The 21,349-nt window shown below is 36.3% G+C and overlaps 1 protein-coding gene across 9 annotated transcripts in view; it reads left to right on the forward strand.

Moving 5' to 3' along the window:
* kcnc3b (potassium voltage-gated channel, Shaw-related subfamily, member 3b) overlaps window positions 1–19,049 on the forward strand; it is a 76,554-nt gene extending 57,505 nt beyond the window's left edge. For 3 of the 9 annotated variants that reach the window (XM_026926216.3, XM_026926215.3, XM_053233718.1), the window contains one exon: window positions 7,978–9,882. In XM_026926216.3, the coding sequence (XP_026782017.1) occupies window positions 7,978–8,132 (155 nt within the window). In that variant the 3' untranslated portion in view covers window positions 8,133–9,882. Of the gene's footprint in view, window positions 1–1,577; window positions 1,619–3,232; window positions 5,241–7,977; window positions 9,883–12,454 lie in introns of those variants that run through there. The other 6 variants (XR_008301692.1, XM_053233729.1, XM_053233732.1 and 3 more) reach the window with 6 other exon arrangements.
* Window positions 19,050–21,349: the final 2,300 nt, after the last annotated feature.

Genomic DNA, 21,349 nt, shown 5'->3' on the forward strand with positions numbered 1-21,349 from the left:
ATAGAATTTAATTGTGGGTAATACAAACCCTTTCCATTTTTAACTGCCTGCAAATCAATACACTGACATGTTGCAGGAACAGGCATCTCTGTGTACATATGGCCTTCATAGCAATACACAGCCATGACCTAATTATAGAAATGAATGCTTATTGCTTAACATATGCTTAACACTCACAACATCCAATTTTTTTTTATATATACTGTACATAGTTTAACAGGCTAGGATGTTCAAGGATGATTGATAAATAAGAAATAAAACAAAGTACATTCCCCTGTTTCATTTGTCATTACAGTGTGCTTTGACAGTTAATCGTTCTTTACAATGCTAGTTCATAGTTTAGCCCTTGAATATTAATGTTCTTGGGTTAACCCATTTACTACAGTGCTAGTTCATGGTTTAGTCTGTTTATTGCTAGTTGATAGGGTAAAACATTTACAACAATGCAAGTTCATACTTTAGCCAGTGCATATTAATGTTAGTTTGTGAGTTAGCTAGGTTTCTAGTGAACTGCAAGAAGGCAACTGACAGAATTCAAATGAGATGCGACTCAGATCCAATTATCTGATATTAATAATCTAGTTTGTTGGTTAACTATTTTGTACAATGCTAGGTCTTTTTTTAGGCTGTTTAGTGCTAGTGTAAAGGGTCAAACATTTACTACAGCACTATTTCATGGTTTAGCTGATGTATATTAATGCTAGTTTGTAAATTTCAGTAACTGTTTTATGTTTTAGTCTGTGTATAGTAATGCTAGTTTGTGGGTTAACCTGTTTTCTACAATGCTAGTTAATGTCTGAGGCTGTTTAATGCTAGTTTATGGGTTAAAATATTTTATGTCAATGCTAATTCATGGTTTAGCTGATGTAAATTTATGCTAGTTTGTAAATTAACTGTGTTCTACAATGCTAATTCATGGTTTAGCTGATGTATATTAATGCTAGTTTGTAAATTTCAGTAACTGTTTTATGTTTTAGTCTGTGTATATTAATGCTAGTTTGTGGGTTAACCTGCTCTCTACAATGCTAGTTAATGTTTGATGCTGTTTAATCCTAGGTTATGGGTTAAAATATCTGTTCATGGTTTAACCTGTGTATATTAATGCTAGTTTATGGGTTAACTAGCTTTCTAGAACTACTAAGGGCAACCTACAGAATTCAGATGAGATGCAATGCAGACCGAAAGTAGACAGTTGACTCCATTTTTAAATGATTTGCCTGATATTAGTTAATTAATTTATAATGAATAATTAAAATTATTATAAAAATAATTGTAATTATATATATATATATATATATATATATAAATTTCAAATAATCCTGCATTAAATAGCACAAAACTCAAACATATTAAAGGGAGACATCTCTGTCAGTCTGAAAAACATTAACACCTGATCTTAAAGGTCATATGTACACAATATAGCAGGATAATATAGATTTCTAAAACGTCAGAGATTATAAAACTGGTTTTGATGTTTGCGCACCCTCTTTTTCTCTTCATGTCTTTCACCTCTTTCTCCATTACTCATTATTGCTCTCCACTGACTAATATTCATCTCATTCTCCATCCATCTCCAGGCCGCCAGTGCAGTGCCAGTATTTCTTAGGTGTGACTGTGGGTAGGTATTTAATATACTAATACTGTACTTTACTGTGTTTATTGAATTCCATACAGCCAATCAGTCGGTAGGTATTCATCATAGAAGTGGTATATTTTAGGAATTTGGTATCATTAAATAAAATTGCTATACTATGTACTAACATTTGGGGGGTGTGCTGTTATAGGACAATAGTCAGTGATCACGTGCAGAAGTGTTTTGGTCTTCTTACACCACAGCGATTTGCCAACCTTTTTTTTTTTTTTTGCGATTCTTTCTCACCAATCAGATTCAACAATTTGGCAGCGCTGTGGTATATTACATATACAGTATTTTTCTAACATTGTCTCTATTTCAATATATTGGTTTGATGTAACTATCCCAATAGATTTGCGCTCAGTTTAATTTGCATTTAATATGAAGGTGGTGTAAACGCTGGCCTCACCTCCATTTTCTTAGAATCCATCCATCACTCAGTCATTGTCCTTTTCTCTTCCCACTTCCAAAAAAAGTGAAAAAAATAATAAAACCTCCATTGTTTTATCTTTCACTTTGGATTTTTGACTTTACAACTTCTAACTTTACTTGTTTGTAAAGTTTCTAAGTAAAGTTTAAGTTATTGCTTAATGTTTCTTATATATATATATATATATATATATATATATATATATATATACATATATATATGAATAGTTGAGTGCTGTATTGTTCTGTAGTAACTTCTTTACTAAAAGAAAAGAAAACCATGAAAACAGTATGCAAGGGCATCTTCCGAACTGAATTAAATAAAATTTTTGTCTTATTAAAAGTAGAGATTTTAAACACAAGGCAATCAATATCACATTAGCTTCTGAAATTTAAATTGTAATCAATTTCAGTTAAATTAGAAAATGTAATCAATGAAATACTTTTTAAATTCATATTCGTTACGTTTAATGTTGTGGAATGTCTGTGAAACAAGTTACTTCCAGTTATCACTTAGATTATAAACAGCTGCTCTCTCATACGCCTCACTTTTTTCTCTCTCTTGAAGTTAATAAGTAAAAAGACGCAGCTTGTCACCGCAAAAGACAAATTTCTCTGTCCCATGTGCTGACACTGGAGACTCCTTTCATCTCCCCACAGAAAATTTCAACATATCAACAATTATACAAGCTTTTAATCTGTTTATGTTCATCGTCTACTGTACCATACATTACTGTTACTGTAGAAATGATAAGTATTAGAAAGAGCTCATTAATATAAGCCTTGCAGCTGCAGTTATAGAAAATTAATTAACGCCTTCCGACCAATCAGAGTTGAGGCATTTCTAGTGTGAACGCTAACTTGTCTCCATGCCTCCTTGCCAACCAGGGCAGAGGAACCCAAACCTTTCTCAGTAAAAATTACTGCTACACGTAAAAATAAAAGCAGTCATCCATATAATTACATGAGCAGTAAAGTACTGTGTCTGATGGTAACATATATTCTAATCAAAATCTATTTGACTTATTATTGATTTAGTATTGAAAGGCATTCAAGTATTATTAAACCCTAAATATTTGCTACAACGGCTGGAAGGTTTGCTTTGGTATGGTACAGTGTTCCCTTCAAGCTTTAGTGTTCAATTAGTTTTTTTTTTCTCTGCATGCCCAGCTCTGCCCTTTGGTGTTCAAGCATGAGAACAGGGAAGCAGGAAAGAGAAATGAGAGAAATCAAACTCGCAGTTATGAAGAAAAAAAACCTGGGTCAGTTGCAGGGAGAAAAAAATGAATCCACTACAGGTGACTAAAGTTTATGTGAAACATGGTGGCGGGTGCATTTGTATGTGCTAGTCAATAACTCGTGAGTGTTTTGATCTTTATGTCTGTGGTTGCTAATTAGTGTTTGTAAATGTATGTGACCTTGTTTGTGTTTAGACGTCCTTGCGTGAGTGTGTGTGTGTGTGTTTGTGTGTAGGTCTAGAGTCTTCATATATATTTCAGAGTTTTTCTCACAGTCTGCTAAAGCTCCTGTAGTGGAGAGAGACAGAGGAAAAATAGATCTAGTGAGAAAGAGACTGTTATTGCTGATTTTACCACACACTGATGTAGCTGACATTACTGACTGAATTCTGTCTAGATTATTTGTGTGATGAAGTGTGTGTCCTCTACATGGTTGCCATGGTATTAGTTACAGTACTAATAAACTGGCAATTCAGTGAATATTCAGTGTATTACATTGTATTGTATGCATTTTTACCTGTTGCCTTCCACAGCCAGTGTGTGTACATATGCATATGTGTGTGTGTGTTTTGTGTGTTTGCATGTGTCCTAATCATCTATTTAAAGAGGGAGCTGTTGTTTTTTCCCTTTTCCTCATGCATTCCAGCTAAAACACACCAGAAAAGAGAGCTATTGTGAAAAACAGAGAAGGGGGAAAAGAATGAAATGTGGATGGAAAGAAGCTTCTTGCACTTTTGCTTAAATGTCTGGTCATTTAAGCCAAACCTGGGTACAGTCATAAGCCTGACGTCATATGTTAATAACTATGAACATATACGGAACAGTATAAAGTAAGATTCAAAGGGAGTAGTTCATGTTGATGTTCTGTCATGCTTATGATAACCTAGCAAAGGTTTTATGACCACGCAGTCAAGGGAAGTGTGATTTAAAGAGCTGTTGGAGGTAGCCAAGGTATCCACAAGTACCAAAGTTGATCAAAATCAAAATCAAAAATCTAAACTTTTTTAGTCTAATTTTCAGTATTGAATGTGTCCCAAACACTCGTCTAGGAGAGGTGTTTTTAACAAAGCAATAAAAAACAACAAAAAAACAAATATGAGTCATTAAAAAATAGAACCTAAAAATCATAGCATTTTTGCTAACAATCTGTCAGCTTGGTAATCAGCTTGGTTCCTTTATCAGGAACACATGTACATCTGCTTATTCAAGAGCTCAGCCAATCACAAGGCAGCAGTGCTGTGCATAAAACCATGCAGGGCAAGTGTGTCAGTTAATGTTCACATCAAACACCAGAATAAGGGGAAATTGGGATCTCAGTGATTTTGACTGTGGCATGGCTGTTGGTGCCAGGTGGGCTGATTTGAAAATTTAAGAAACTGATGATCTCCTGGGATTCTCACACAGAAAAAATCTCTAGGGTTTACACAAAATGGTGTGAAAAACCAAAACCATCCAGTGACTGGTACTGATATGGTAACTCAAATAACCACTCTACACAATCGTGGTAAACAGAAAAGCATCTCAGAATGCACAACACGTTGAAGGCCACATCAGATTCCACTCCTGTCAGCCAAGAACAGGAATCTGAGGCTACAGTGAGCTCAGGCTCACCAATAGTGGACAGTTAAAGATTGGAAAGGGACAAGGGGACTTTTTTCTTGTCTTCAGCTAGGTCGTAGTGTACTGTATTATGGAAATACCTTGACCACTGACATTCTCAATAGTCGTCTTATTAGAACCCACAATGCTTGCTGAAAGAGTGGCCTTGACAAGACTACTTTACTATGACCAGGTTAAAATGTAATATCTATCAATAGCACAACAGTGCAATTATTAGTGTTGAGCAATGCATTATAACAAGAAGTCTCATTAATGGCATAATGAGAATGATGGGGAGCAAACTAGCACACACTTAAGCAAATGGGGATGCAAATGGGGATGCAAATGGGGATGATGGGGAGCAAACTATCACACACACACACACAAACACACACACACACACACACATTATATATATATATAAATATATATATATATATATATATATATATATATATATATATATATATATATATATATACATACACACACACACACACTGATCAGCCATAACATTAAAACACTGACGGATGACATGAATAACATTGATTATCTCATTACAATGGCACCTCTCAAGGGCTGGGATATATTAGGCAGCAAGTGAACAGTCAGTTCTCGAAGTTGATGTGTTGGAAGCAGGAATAATGGGTAAGTGTAAGGATCTCAGCAACTTTGACAAGGGCCAAATTGTGATGGCTAGAGGACTGGGTCAGAGCATCTCCAAAACAGCAGGTCTTGTGGGATGTTCCCGGTAAGCAGTGGTTACTACCTAACAAAAGTGGTCCAAGGAAGGAAAACTGATGAACCAGCGACAGGGTCATTGGCGTCCAGGGTTCATTGATGCGCATGGGGAGTGAAGGCCAGCCCATCTGGTCTGATCCCTCAGAAGAGCTACTGAAGCACAAATTGCTGAAAAAGTTAATGGTGACTATGATATAAAGGTGTCAGAACACACAGTGCATTGCAGCTTTGCTGTGTATGGGGCTGCGTAGCCGCAGACCGGTCAGGGAACCCATGCTCATGAGTATCAGAAGTGGACCATAGAAGGATGGAAAAAGGTTAGCTAGCCCCTGTGTCACTTACCTGGGGATGAAATGGCATCAGGACGCAATATGGGAAGGAGGCAAGCCGGCAGAGGCAGTGTGATGCCCTGGGCAATGTTCTGCTGGGAAACTTTGTGTCCTGGCATTCATGTGGAGGTTACTTTGACACGTACCACCTACCTAAACGTTGTTGTAGACCATGTACATCCCTTCATCGCAACAATATTCCCTAATGGCAGTGGCCTCTTTCGGCAGGATAATGCGACCTACCACACTGCAAAAATTGTTCAGGAATGGTTTGAGGAACACGACAAAGAGTTCAAGGTGTTGACTTGGCCTCTGAATTCTCCAGATCTCAGTCTGATTGAACATCTGTGGGATGTGCTGGACAAACAAGTCCGATCCATGGAGGCCCCACCTCGCAACTTACAGGACTTAAAGGATCTTCTGCTAACATCTTGGTGCCAGATACCACAGCACACCTTCAGAGGTCTTGTGGAGTCCATGCCTCGACGGGTCACAGCTGTTTTGGTGCCACATGGTGGACCTACTCTATATTAGGCAGGTGGTTTTAATGTTATGGCTGATTGGTGTATATTTATTTATTTATTTAAGAGGGGGCTTCTCTTAAAACCAAAAGATATGAGACTAGTATTTTTTTGAATCTGGATGTACTCCAGGAAACCTGAATCTCTTAGGGTTCACTGCAAATGGACTTGAGCATGTAAACAGGCTCCATCATCGGTTACACCTGCCATGTTGTGGTCTGATGATAAAACAGAAGGGGTTCTAGATAAATCGAGTAAAGAAAGAATTTTTTTTTAAATGCAAGTAAGTGAATAACTGAGAATTTCAATGATTTCTGTATAACATTGACTAAAACATTTAATCTGAACCACTATTCAAAAGTAAATAAATAGTAATTAAATAAATAATACAGTAGTTGAATTACTAGGGAGTAAGGACCTGGAAAGGGGGTACCTGTCTAATCGATCTTCAGCTCAGGAAGAATTTGTCTGTGTGAAAACAAGCAAGAGATAATGAGGCTCCTCCGGAACCAAGCCCAGAATTGATCCAGGATACTGGCCAAGTGTGAAAGCGCCCGAGGTGGTGATGGTGATGCTTGGAGCTGTTAAGATTTACAGGGTTTTTGGATATAAAAGTAAAAATATGTGTCAGCTAGCAGTAAGCGCAACATCATTCTTTTGTCGTTGGGAAGTATAGAATCAAGAGAAGGAATTGCGAATCGATTGTAATTGCTACAGCACCATTACTTAACAGGCACATGTCCAGAAAACTAATCCCATCCGAATAGTTTTTACGCATACACTATTTTAGTGTTTGGTATCTTCTTAAAAATGGCTGATGCTTTTCTAAGAACACTAACTAGACATGACTTTGGGACACACTCTTAATATTCAATGAAGATGCTAAACACACATGTGGGCTGCTGACATCACCACAAAATGGCCACCGTGGTATCCTTGACAGCCTCCAGCAGCACAGGGCGTGGTATAAGGGCTCAGGCGTGTACTCGCCGTAGTACTGAAACTAGACCTCTGTGCCACTCTGTCTCTAGTTGATTGAAACACATATATAACACTCCCTGTGGAAGACATGATATTTTACCAGGAGGTGTTTCCTTCAACTGGCAGAGTTGCTGAAGTGCTGTAGTCTATGAAGAATTGTGTGTTGTGGTGGATTTTATGGGACGGAAATGTATGACATAATTCATAACTCGCCTTTTCTTGTTTTGTCCTGTCTTGTCCTGTGTGTGTGTGTGCGTGCGTGTGTGTATGTGTGTCTCTGTCTCTTCTTGATGTCCTCCCTTTATTTCAACATTTGGTTGAGTTCCTCTAATTTCATATCTGCTTTATAAACGTTTAAACATTTTCGGTTATGTTTTCTCACCCATTTCTCACTAACTTCATCCGAACTCACTTATCTAACTTTGAAATTATGTCCATCCATTAAATGACCAAAAAAACTTCATTTAACTACTAACTCTTATAAACATTGATCGATGAAACGGCAGCCACGGGCTACGAGAAATCTCGCAGCTTGAACAACATATCGGGAATGGCAGGGTCGTCGCTGCGTTTGACCCCGATCACCGGCGCGCCCTATGATCCCTACGAGGCCCCGGGACCCCTGCGCCGCTGCCGCTCACCCATCCCTTCCATATTGTAGAGCGAAAAAAGAAACAAGGAAAATGCTAGAAACTCAGGACAGGGGAACAGGAAGAGAGGATGGAGGCCCAGTATCCCAGTGGAACTCAATGGAAGCAATAACCACCAATAACCATCCTGAATGTAGAAAGCTCTTCCTCCATCCTCGTCCACTCAGCTTCAGGTGCATGCGTATAAGTAGTGCTGAGAGAAGACACTGCGTTATATTTAGTGAGATCAATATGATTAATGTGAAGATTTCATTGAAATTAGCTAGTAGGTATATTAATTGGAAAAAAATCCTGATTAATTACAATAAGTCGTAAAGCCTTAGCCTAGGTTCACACTAGCAAGTGAAAAGTCGTTCGTGTTACTTGCAGTCTCTTGTAAGTGTGCAGCGACCGCTACTGTCATGGCCATGTGCTGTCCAACATGTTTTTGATAAATGATAGTAGCCAAAACGTATAGCTGCTAACTAGTCAAACACGCAGTAATCACGTTATGTGCTAGGCTTTGTACTAGCTTCATTGTCAGGTTAGGAACGCAAGCTAGCTGTACTAGCTACATACACTCACCAGAGGCATCAACGATCCCTGCTACTTCCTTTCAAGCTTTATTTTTCTTCGTAATTTCTTTATACATATTTATTGAGAGGTCAAATATGACAGCATAAGGTGAAACCACGGTTATAAGTTTTCTCCCATTTTGGAGGATCAATCAATCATGGGAACTGATTGCAGATAAAGTTGTGAGTGGGGAACTGAAGAAACGTCAGACCAGGATTTCATTCCAGAATCATTCCAGCCTATTTATTGCTTTACCTCTTCATAGCTAATTTGCGTAAAATTGAGAAAATCTCTGTTCAAATGCCGCTTGTTGCGATGTTGCTAAAATCGTCGCGTACGTACATGGAAAATTTTCACTTGTGACTTTGTCACTTGCTAGTGTGAACCTAGGGTTAGAGAACAGTATGTGTGTTTGTGAATTATACAAGTAGCTATTGTTCTCATACCATTGTGGGCCACATGTCTTCATTCTCATCAGTAGAGTGAGAAATAAAACGGACCTCCAAAGAACAACACAAGGAAGATGAACGGAGCTACATTAATACCTTCATTCCTAACATTTTGCTAACCTCATCCTTCGTGGTTCTGGATAATAATCACTAAACATTTTAATGCGATGAATGCGTACATGAGTATACAGTAGTGTATATATGATCCTTATGCAAACAGGTTTAGAAAAAAAGGTCAAATTTATTATATATGCATTAAATAATAAACTATGGTTGGTTTCGTTTAAATAATACTGTGATTATCTAGTATCTTGGCAAATACTTAAGCTAATAATATCTACAATTTTTTGCTAACTAGCTACGTATTGTTACATTCATGTAGGATAAATTTGATGGACGATAAATTTCTAATGGGATGTTGCTAGTGGAGCTACTTATTAATTAACACCATTTTGTTTGTCCTTTGTTGTTTTTGAAGACATATATTGAGTATTTTTTTACCTTCTTAGCACATATCAACATTATTATTGCTTTTTGTTCATTCTGTCCAGTTGTTTGTTGTTGTTTTTTTTTCTGCGTTTGTACAATCTAAGAAAAATAATGCCTGCAAATATTCAGGCTTAGACTGTAAAGTCATACAATTTGGGCATTAATCCACATTATTTGTTTTAACATTTTTCACTCCGTTTTTATTTATTCTATCCAAACCCAGTGAAATTGAAAAAGTAAGGAATCGTTTTGATCTGGAAAAATTCAACACCGTTTATTGTACATATATAAATATGTATGTATATATATATACATATATACATGTATATATATATATATATATATATATATATATATATATATATATATATATATATATGCAAAATGTGCAATATACCACTCATGATGCTGGAAACGTAGTTCATGCACACGTGTTTGTAGATGTGTGCAAAAATCTTTTTAATCCTAAACAAACAAAAAATAATGATCAGTGTATGAAATAGATAAGCAGATTTGAAGATTATTATATGACAACTCTAGTGCTTTCCTGATTTGTTGGTTTTGTCCTTGTTAATGTCCTGTTGTTGTTTTTTAATCTATTTTCAATGTATTTTGAAGATGATTGTTTTTATTGTTAAAAACATTACTTTTTCTCACTGTTTCATTTGTATATGATATATACGCAAGTGTTAACTATCTGTGTATCTTTTTGTTAGATAGAAAATAATCAGGTCTTTCGGACCAAGTGCTTCCAGAATTACAAAGAATTAAAAAAAAAAAAGAAAAGAAAAGAAAAAAATGAGAACAAAGCCATTTCTGAGAAAATGCTTCCTTGGAATCACAAAAAGTAAAATGATATATTGCAATAATTGCAAAGTCTGTTAGTATTTAGATAGTTTATGTATGTTAGCATTAGATGTTGCTTAGTTTCCTAATGGAGAATCAGCCGATTGTTGGCGTGCATAAAGGAGCCATTTTGTTTTAAACATGGCCCCCTTTCATAGCAAAGCTGGGCCAAGATTTCTAGAAACTAGAACACTATGATCTTTTCATGTAATTTTCATAGTAGGAGTAAATCAGGGCATATACCAAACGCTAGGATTTAATAAAAGGGTTCTTATTAGAACTGACAGTGAAAACTTAAAAGAACACCAAAAAATAATTGGTTTCTTTTGAACACTTAAAGGTTTTTAGCTTCTTAGACGTTTTCAACTTGGAAGTCTCTCTGAATGTGAAACAATATGTGGTAATGTTTTGCTTCAGAATCTTTAAGGGTTCCTCTGAAACACAAACTGAATTAAGAAACCTTTAAGGTTTTAGATTTAGCTGCTACTACTATTAGATTTAACTTTTTCTTTTTTTTTTTTTTGACTAAGAATGTATATAGGTACTTTGCCAGAAAGGGGAGCTGCTAGAAAACAGACTGTTTGTACTAGCACATCCTATTTAGTAGCTAGTTAATAAAGTTAATAAAAGTCCTTACACAAGCATTTGAATCCTATTGACACTTGTAAACTGTGTAAACACGCTTGCGTTCAGTGCATTATGGAGATGTTCCCAAAAAAATTAACAAAGTTACAATAGATTTTGTGTATTTGGGAACTTTTTCGTAAATGCATTACGTTCTAGTAAGAACACTATAATGAATTCTAGCGTTTGTGACAGTGTTACTGTGACAGATTCAGGAAACACCTTTGTGTGTCTTATGGGCTATCATAAGATGCTCTTAGTGCAATAGTGATTCCTTCAGAGCTAAGCATGCTCCATTAAAGTAGGAGTCTCTGAGTAGCGCAGCCCATAAGAGCTCCAGAGGCATTTTCATTCACTAACAAAATCCATTACTTATTAAACGATAAAATGATTAGCCAGGGAGGAGATTTATTCCCCTGATCAATACCATTTCTCCATTTGTCATCCAGTCAATGTCCACTTATATATCTATATTATTGTCCTGTTGTTGTAGTATGTAGTTGTACAAACGTTGTTTTTTGAAAATGTAGAGAATTTGAAATCTCAGCTTTTTGTGTAGTGTGTGTGTTCCATATTGTTGTAACCAATACAACGCGATCAGGACACTTTCAGACAAATCAGACATGTTTGTTTTGAAAATGTGAGCTCCCTCTATGAGGCTACTTTTAAGCTGCTGTGTGTTATTTAAAAAAAACAACATAAACCACTAGCTAGATTTAACTAGCTTCACCTGCCAACTTTGCTGTACATACCTGTATCTACACAATATATGTGAAAAGCCATTAAAATGATCTATAATGTATCTATCTCACTGTATGTTGGTTATTCTCTTACATGTCCAAATCGTATGGTGTTTGTGTTGTATAGTATTTTGTTCATGTATCTGTTGTGCGTGTTTGTGTGTTATATTGATGTATTTTTTGCACGAACAACATTAAATCAAAACTGCACCTACACACCATATGTGCACCCACCATTCATTCAAACATACAAACATGCACATCGTTCTTAATTAACTCATCATTTTTATGATATATTTCTCGAGATGTACCACATTGACCTAGGTTACTTTTGCAAGATTTCAACAAGTTAATAAAAATTCAGAGGTTTATTGTCACCTGAATTTTTTTTTTTCCAAAAAAAAAAATCTATCAAGACAAACCTTACCCATTGAATGAAACTACAGATGATCAGAATGTCAGCAACATTTCTATTTGTTGAAGTTGTGATTCTACTGGAGAACCTCCAGCATTCCCGATTCTCCTTAAGTTCTCATAGCCTATTTCAGTTTGTGTTTACAAAGCATAAAATGAATCCAATGATATATGAATGATTTAAACTACAGTTAATAGTGAATTATCTGTTAACAGAACTTTCGCATGCTTAACTTTAACCACCATCGACAGGTAAAGCCACCCCAGCTTTCTACTGTTGTCCGTTTTAACTAATAAGTTTCCTTTTCTGAGTGGTTTTTAATTGTTTAATGACAATCATTAAGTATTAAATGTAATAAATGTATCTGGGGTGGATTATTCCATTCTTGCTGCTTCTTGTTGCTGTGCTAAATATCCAAAATTGAAGTGTTTTCTGTGATTTTTCGCACTACAACATAGCTTGAAATTCTAGGTACAACAATGTCATCAATGATTAATTCATTATATAAGTAGAAGTACTGAGCTTTTTTACAGGACTGGAGTTTTACACCCCTTTAAAGATACATTACACACCAGTGTGAACTGCATGTGTTTTATGTATAATGTAGGTTGAATATGTTCAACTCTGTTTTTATTTCAAATCCATTTCTTTTTACCAACAATATGTATAACTTTTAAATAGTTTATTTAAACCCAACCTCTTATGTTGGCATTTAAGGTTGAAATGATTTTCTAACCAACTTCTTGTCTTTGCTTTTGTCCACAGTGTTAAGTTTCTAGCATTCACCGATTCTTTAAAGAAGACACAGTTAGGTGTTGTTTTCTGAGTTTACGGACGGAGGCGCATCATCCAGATGCGACACTTGAGGAATATTGGTGTAGCGAGAGGAATTGCCCGGAAAGACACAGAAAATGTAAACGTCTGAGGCTGGATCTTCACACAGTAACCAAAGCAACCTCTTGGAATTCTGGACCCATTCCTCGTTCTACCGAAAGACTTCTTAATACAGCGAGACACTGGGCATTTCAATCTGATTTGGAGAGAAAAGTGACACGTAACAAGAAAAAAAAAATTCCAAACAAAAACATTCCATAATGCTTTGTGTCTGCCGTACAAGATCAAAACACCAGAAGCTCCAACTGCCGTGCTAATCCGCGGCACGGAGCTCTGCGTATGCATTATTCTACGTTTGAGAATGATGGACCAAGCTAGATTACTCATGTAGCATCTCTGCTAACCCTTTGTAGCATTTGTTGGTGGAGAATCCTCTCCAACAATTTTTAGAGACTTTGATATTCATTAACGGTTTGCACACACTGACTAATAATGACTTAGTCATGCACAAACCTTTACCATTTTAGCATTCCGGAGGAACGTGTCGTCAGCATATTGTCCTGTGTAGTCTTGTTTTTTGTTTTTTACGGTACATGTTTATTTCAGGTAGATTTTTTTTAATAGAAACCCCCCTACCTTGTATACGTATACATTCCCATTTCAGTTTTATGACTTGGACTCATTTTATGACATGGGTTGCTATTCTGACATGAGTCTTCCATTCTTTTCCATCGATTCAGAAAAGGCAACTTATAATCATTTAGTCCGCCAAACCAAAGCCCTCCACCGAGACCAAATAAAGTCCAAGATTGGTTCTTTAGTTAAAGTCTGTATCATGAACCAACAAGATTCTCCCTTTACATGCACACAGGTTATCAGGTGTAGCAGGACAGCTAATGCCCTTAAATCTCTGCCAAGCTTATTAGCAGCATGATGGTCTTTCTCTGAAAAGACCCATTCGTAATTCCTTTCCTGGAATGTCTTTGTTTGAAAAAGATACTTGATTTTTTTTGTTCAAATTAATTTTAGTAGTAGCTAAAGCTGCCATAGTGAATCCATGTGCACATCGTCAACACTTGACTGACACACTGCCACATCATCGACGACTGCTCGGACCAATAACGTGTGCATGCTAACCTTTTACCTTTTTAGAGATGATTTAGGCATACGGAGGTCTTAAAGGTGGTGTTCTGAAGCTCCTATTCTCCCTTTCGCTCTGTCTTTATGTCCTCCATCAAGGAAATTTGTCTTGGTACTTCCATAAAAAAAAAAAAAACAAGGGAGGACAAATGTACAAAGTAGAACAAATATATATATTTTGATAAGTGGGTGGGAGAAATAACAGAAGAGCAGTTGTGAACAAGAATCACCCAAGGAAACAACAAAACTGCAAAACTGCATCTGGGAATTGAAAAAAAAAAGAAAATGAAAAAAATGAAAGGAAAAAAGACCCTTGCAACACTGCAACTGCTTCCCTGATTTACTCAGAGGAAAGGAGGGAATAAAGAGACTAACAAAATTAATTAATTAATTAATTAATTAAGAGCTCCTGAAATGGAGGAAGCAAGAAGACTGGACAACGCAAGAGTGGAGATCAAAAAAAGAAAATGCAAGGACAAATCTTAAAAAAAAAAAGATTAAAAAAAGAAAAGAAAAAAGTTAAGAAAATTCTTTTTTTGTAACTTTGTTTACCAGCATGAGTTCTTTGCATGAGTATTTTCTGCAAGCCCTTAGTTGAAGTGAGGAGGGCTAGAAATACAAAAAAAAAAATTATAATAATAATTATAATTAAAAAAATGATCAAATAAAAAATGATATGCAATGAATATTTAAAAAAAAGATTATATTAAAAGAGCTATATTTTGTTTTGAAATAGTAAAAAAAAAATGTGAATAAATATCAAACTATATGTATGACTGCAAGATAAACTTTTATTAGTTTGAAGGAGAAAAAAAAATGAATTTAGAAATCACACCAAATGCTCCTTTGCTAATTATTGCCCCAATTATTATAACTTGTCCATTTTCCACGTTAACGTCACTTGTCCACGGACACACATTTTGCAGGCATGAGTGTGTGATCTATTGACTGGTAGTATTAGAGTGCTGAGAGGCTTTTTTTTTTTCTTTTCAATCTTCTTCTGTAGCGAAAGTGGTGCTGATTCTCAAACCTTCTTTTAATCCAGCCTCTTTTTTCCCAGCATGCTTTAAAGCAAAAAAATATATATATTAAGCATCTCATTCTCAGTCTGAGTCGAGTCGATGTGGCAATAATACCAACGACAATAATAGTAGGAATACTGTGGAGGTTGTAGCTGGGAAGAAAAACAAGGGTGTTTTGGAAGATTTTCTTTCTATAGACAACAGTTTGTCTAGTCTCAGGTGAAAAAAAAAGAAAGCTGGATGCCTGTCTTACTTGTATTCCAGTCCACCTGTCTGTCCTCTTTTTTTTTGTCTGTCTCTCTCTTTCCGTCGTAGTATGATCGACGAATAAAAATCAAACAGGTTTTTGTTTTTTTACAAAAACCTTAAGCAGCAATACTGAAATCGCACAAAAGAGCCGAGCTAAACATGTAATCTCCTCTTTTTCACATCCTCTCGTCACAGTTTCTTCCAGAATCTTGGGGTGTTTTGAGGTCTTCCGATGCTGTCCTGCCTTGAGCCAAGTGCGGTGAATAACAGAAAGTCAGAGCCCCGAATTGTATCAGCGCTACATAACTGCGTCTGCTTACATCCAAACATTTTCACAAGAAGACAACATTAAATGTCATAGAAAAGGTGTTATATAATTATCCAATTCGAAAAACTGATAGAATATGTGTATGTGGTGGCCTGGGAAAACCCGTTGGATGTCACTGCAGCTGAGTTCTTGCAAACTACCAAAAATTGGCGACAAAATTTTGGGCCAAAATTGCGTTGTTGTTGTTGTTGTTGTTGTTTTTTCTGCCTGTAATATATTGTGAAGCCACAACTTTTAAGAAAGCATGTAAACATAAATATATTTCACCAAAAAACATTGTTTACATAACAAACTACAAGTATCACAAGCTAGTGTGAGCATAGGGTTAGCTAGCATTATTTACATAATAAAACCTTACTAGCTGACCCTATGTTCACATTAGCTTGTGTCACTTGTAGTTTGTCGCTAGTGGCAACCACTTAAATGAGAACTAATTGCAACTGGGGAACCGAAGAAACATCGGACCACACATACCTTAGGATTGGTCCGAGACATTATTTGGATTCGTCACACCTAATTCATGGAGAATTGAGAAACTCTATTCAGTTGTCACTTGTCGCTGAAATGGTGGCTCCATGTCACTCCATGTCCATAGAAAACGAATGTTGCCATTTTGTTGCTTTGCTAGTGTGAATGATAGTTATATTTGTTTGTTTGTTTGTTTGTTATTTATTCATCTTGGAATCCCTCGTCGCTGAGTGTTCTCCAACAATTCGAAGTTTAGTTTCGGCTGCATTGACAAAGATGAGGTGAAAAATCTTTCCATTGTGAGAGAAGGTGATGATAATGCCGGTGTTCCTGTGGTGAACAACCAGCCGATGCTTAAAACTTACTGGAAATCATTTTACCTTGTGTCAGTGTACTTCCGTTTTTTGGTGAAACAGGCCCGTTTGCACAGTTTTACGCAGTTTATGGAGATTTGATTGGATTTGGTTTTTTTTTAAGTGAAAACACAACTGATTGGAATAGCATGGCATTTGAGATTTTTAACAAGTACTTTGAAGGTTTTTTCTCTTATAAATTTACTTGAGAAAGAGTGTACAGTTTCGATGATACTTGAGTAAAGCCTTCCAAACCTTCCAAAACAGTACTTAAGTACAGTAACAAAGTACACTTACTCAAGGACGGGTGATTTGCTTACACAGTGAATGTCAGGCTTTGATCAAGTTGTTGGATTGGCTCCCTTTTCTCTTTTAGGTGTTTTCAAAATGCTAGAACTTTATTTCTGGTTGTGGGGCATACAAAAGACAAGAAGCTTTTTCGTATTTCAGTCTGAAAATGTCCAAACTTCACCATGTGAAGGGTTTTCCTGGTCTGCCACCACACACACAATGTTTTGACTGGAATTAAAATTCTCTCTTAATTTTCATCAACCTGTTGCCACTGTAGGTGAAAACAATGTTTCTGGTATTGCTATCATCTATACCAGAGTAGTTTAAGGTTATAGGATGTAGCATATTTCACATTTCCATATCCATCATGACAGTGCATCACAGACTGGGCAGATTTGCCTGTAGCTTAAAACTCGCATCATGCCAGTGTGATTTGGAATCAGGCCCAGATCACGTGTGTGAGTCAGTTAAATAAAAAAAATCAGTTTAGCAAAAATGTGATAACGAGTAGCTTAAATTAACTGTTGAAAATAACTGTTTTCTGTGGTATTTGCTTTTTTGTTTGTTTGTTTTTAGTTTGTGTGTTATGGACATTTGACCTTAAACTGTAGCAGAGAGGCCTCTTCGATTCCCAGTAGCAACAGTCGTGGAGTGTGTGTTTGTGTGTGTGTGTGTGTGTGTGTGTGTGTAGCTGTAGATTACATGAGAGTGGACTGAATGTATTATATTTATTTTTACACTCTTCAGCTGTGTTAATAAAATTATGACATGCTGCCAATGAACAAGTGATTAAAAAAAAGAATGAGGGATGGAGAGAGAGACAGACAGATGGAGAGGAGAGACAGAAATGAGCACAAAGAGGTATAGAGGAGAACGTGGGGGACGTTAAAGAACACTGTGTGTTTCAGACTGCCAGGTTTTAAGATGCTGCTATGAAAGAAATGATATATGTTCATATATATATATATATATATATATATATATATATATATATATATATATATAATGGTACCAGTTAGAAGATTGGATTGGACACACCCACAAAGGTTTTTAGACACCAAAAGAAAAAAAATACAAATAATATATTTTAGGATTTGCACATAACAATACTCCTAAAAACAGCTTCTTCAAAGAATTCGAAACATTCATGACATTTCTGTGTGAAATTAGCTCCGCCCTCTGCTGAAAAAATCCACTTGTGTCAAAGAGATGTGATGATAAAAATGGGAGGGGTTTATCAATATTTCAGTTGCAATTGCAGTTCCGCCTCACAAACAGCAGAGGGCTCTAAAAATTACAAACAGCTCCTTTAAATATTTACATTACATACAATAGCGTCAACCTTCGTGGGGTTTTTTCGAAGAAGAAACAAATTCAACATCCAGTTTGTCCAGACTTCTGCTTGGTACTTTATATGCACAAAAGGTGTTTTGTTTTGGGCTTTTTTTTTTTTTTAAATAGATCTTCATGTTTTAGTCATGAACCTACCATACGAAAACCTTTAAAACCCTACATGTGTGTGTGTGTTTTGTTTTGTTTTGGGTGATATGTGATGAAAATTCACTGATTGATTCATATTTTATATAAAAAAGCAAATCTGAATATAGGAATATAGAGTCTGATTCTGCGAGGATGTCCTTTTTTTTTTCCTGTCTCCAAACATGTTCCAATGTGATGCATTTTAAAGCAGCGAGAAGTGAAAAACCACACACTCACACACACACAAGCTTGATGCATACCATAGACATGGTGCGAATGCAATCATTCATTTTGTTTGCATTAAGTGATGAGTTGAATTTGTCACAGATGCAAATGAATACACACACACACACACACACACACACACACACACTCGCATACAGTTCCTTTGTTGAAATGTTTTTTATTTTATTTTATTTTTGGGTTGGGTGAGGGAATGAGCAGTTTGCCTGTTTCTTTTCTATATCATGTTCCTTTATGTGCCTGCTATTATATCAGCTGAATCAATCATGATTTTCTGTGTGTGTACTGCTGTGTTTAATTTTATGTACTTGAATTACGGATATGCAATCTTTGCCACACTGACCACTGCCAGCCCAATCAACATGATCAGTAATTAAGATGATTAAAGTGATTAGTAACCATATTGCGCTTCCCTGATGTGTGTGTATGTGTCTGCTTCAAATGCCACATTTTTTTATATTCACTGATGGAAAATTCACCAGGGAGCCAAGATTTCCGAAGGATGACTTCATTCCTAGTCTCTTAAACGTTAGCTAGCATGATCATATCTCTGAATGCTAATCGCTAGCTGTCACAATACAAACTGCCACGATGAATAAAAAGCCTACTTAGCAGCAGATTAAATTAGGGATTAGGTCTGTTAAATCTGTCATCTGAAGTTGAGATTTGTTACAAATGTACTGTAGATCAACTCCTTGAAACTTCCTGACTCTAAAACGTCCCCTTATGATCAGTGATTAGAAATGTTACATGGAATGAAAAACAAAAATACGAACAAAATTTTCTGTTGAACGTAATTGACAATGCAAAAAAAATTTGCTCCACAGTTAAAATGTTATTTTAAAATGTTATTTTTTCGTTCAAGCGTGATTTAAAGAAAGTATAGCCTAAACCTAAACATTTTCCCAAATGGCCTAAATTGAACTCAAATGGCCTGTCCAGAACTCGTCACTTCCTGTACATCTGGCTACACAAAAATGTGACGTTAATCTGTAATTTGCACAACAATCTTGTATGTTCAAAGTGACCTTGTCAGTTGTGATCTTCAGGAAATTCAGATGATGCAACTTCGAATTAATCAGGTTAATTAATCATGTGGTGTAACCCATAGAGTTGGGCCCTTGTCACAAAAACACAAAGTAGACACAGGGTAAAAGGATTTCCATTAAGTCATACAGACGATTACTATCATTTTCCCGTGTGATGAAAATATCAACGCAGCAGATAACAAACTTCTAAGACATATCCGGAATTATTGGAGAACAGCAACAAATTATTCCATGCTAAATAAAGACTAGAAATTGTTTGTTGAAGAATTTCTACACAGCTATCAGGGTAAGGTAACATTAAGTGATGTTAGCATTGATGATGAGTAGTTAGATGTGTATTTGATTGATATTGTGTTTGTATCTTCTCCTACTTCTTTTGCTAACAGTAGCTACACTATATGGCCAAAAGTCTGTGGACACATGACCATCACACCCATATGTGGTTCTTCCCCAAACTGTTGCCACAAAGTTTGAAGCACACAATTGTACAGAATGTCTCTGTATGCTGTAGCATTTCAATTTCTGTTCACTGGAACCAAGAGGCCCAAACCTGTTCCAGCATGACAATGCTCCTGTGCACAAACTGAGCTCCATGAAGACATAGCTTGCCAAGGTTGGTTTGGAGGAACTTGAGTGGCCTGCACAGAGCCCTGATCTCAGCCCCATAACACCTTTGGGATGAACTGGAAAGTAGACTGACCTCACTAATGCTCTTGTGTCTGAATGATCACAAATCCCCACAGCCACGCTCCAAAGTCTAGTGGAAAGCCTTCCCCGAAGAGTGGAAGTTATTATCACAGCAAACAGGATTAAATCTGAAATGGGATGTTCAAAAAGCAAATATGAATGTGATGGTCAGGTGTCTGCAAACTTATAGTGTACGTAGCTGGATTTTTAGTTGACAGCTGAGTTACCAGTTGTAGTGAGAATGATGAGAGTTTTTGTTTGCTCAGTGTTAAATGTAGTCGACAGCGAGGTGGCGCTAGTCAGGAATGAAGCGCAACGCGAATTTGAGGCTAAACTTTGAGCCGAAGCTTTGTTTAGCTAACGAACCATTTGTGTTTGATTCAGTTTGGCTTTGTTTCCATGCATTGTTGTTGTAGTAGCAGAAATAAAGTTCGTAGCAGACTGACCAACATGGTTGATGGGAAAAGGAAAGGGGGAGGGGTCTGGCTTTTTGGCGGGAAAAGAACAAAGACACGTTTTTTTTTTTTTTTTTTTTTTAGCTGTGAGGAAGAAATAAAAACCTAGACAGCCCATGCTTAGTAGTAGGCGTAGTTTTTCCTTTTTTAAATTTCCAAGTAGTTCAAAGCTGAAAAAATTTGGATCTGTATCCTGAAAAGACTTTTGCACTAAGGATGGTGACATCAGTATTTTTATTCCTATTTTTTTTTTGGCTTGGTTGAAGTGTGAGCTTTTGTGAGAAGACTGAACTTCAGAAATGGATTGTTTTGCAGTCTACCTCGATTGCACTTTGAGCTTTCGTTTCTGTAATCTGCTTTGAAATTAGGAGCCTGATATATGTAAAAAAAAAAAAAAAAAAAAAACTCCACAAATCTTTTCAAAACTTTTCCATTGTTTAATAGAACATTGCTGATTTTAAAAGTATGTTTCGTTAAATGGGAAAACAAGAAATGCGATGCATTTAGAGAAT

Source organism: Pangasianodon hypophthalmus, chromosome 1 (genome assembly GCF_027358585.1).
Source record: "Pangasianodon hypophthalmus isolate fPanHyp1 chromosome 1, fPanHyp1.pri, whole genome shotgun sequence".
Lineage (NCBI taxonomy): Eukaryota > Metazoa > Chordata > Actinopteri > Siluriformes > Pangasiidae > Pangasianodon > Pangasianodon hypophthalmus.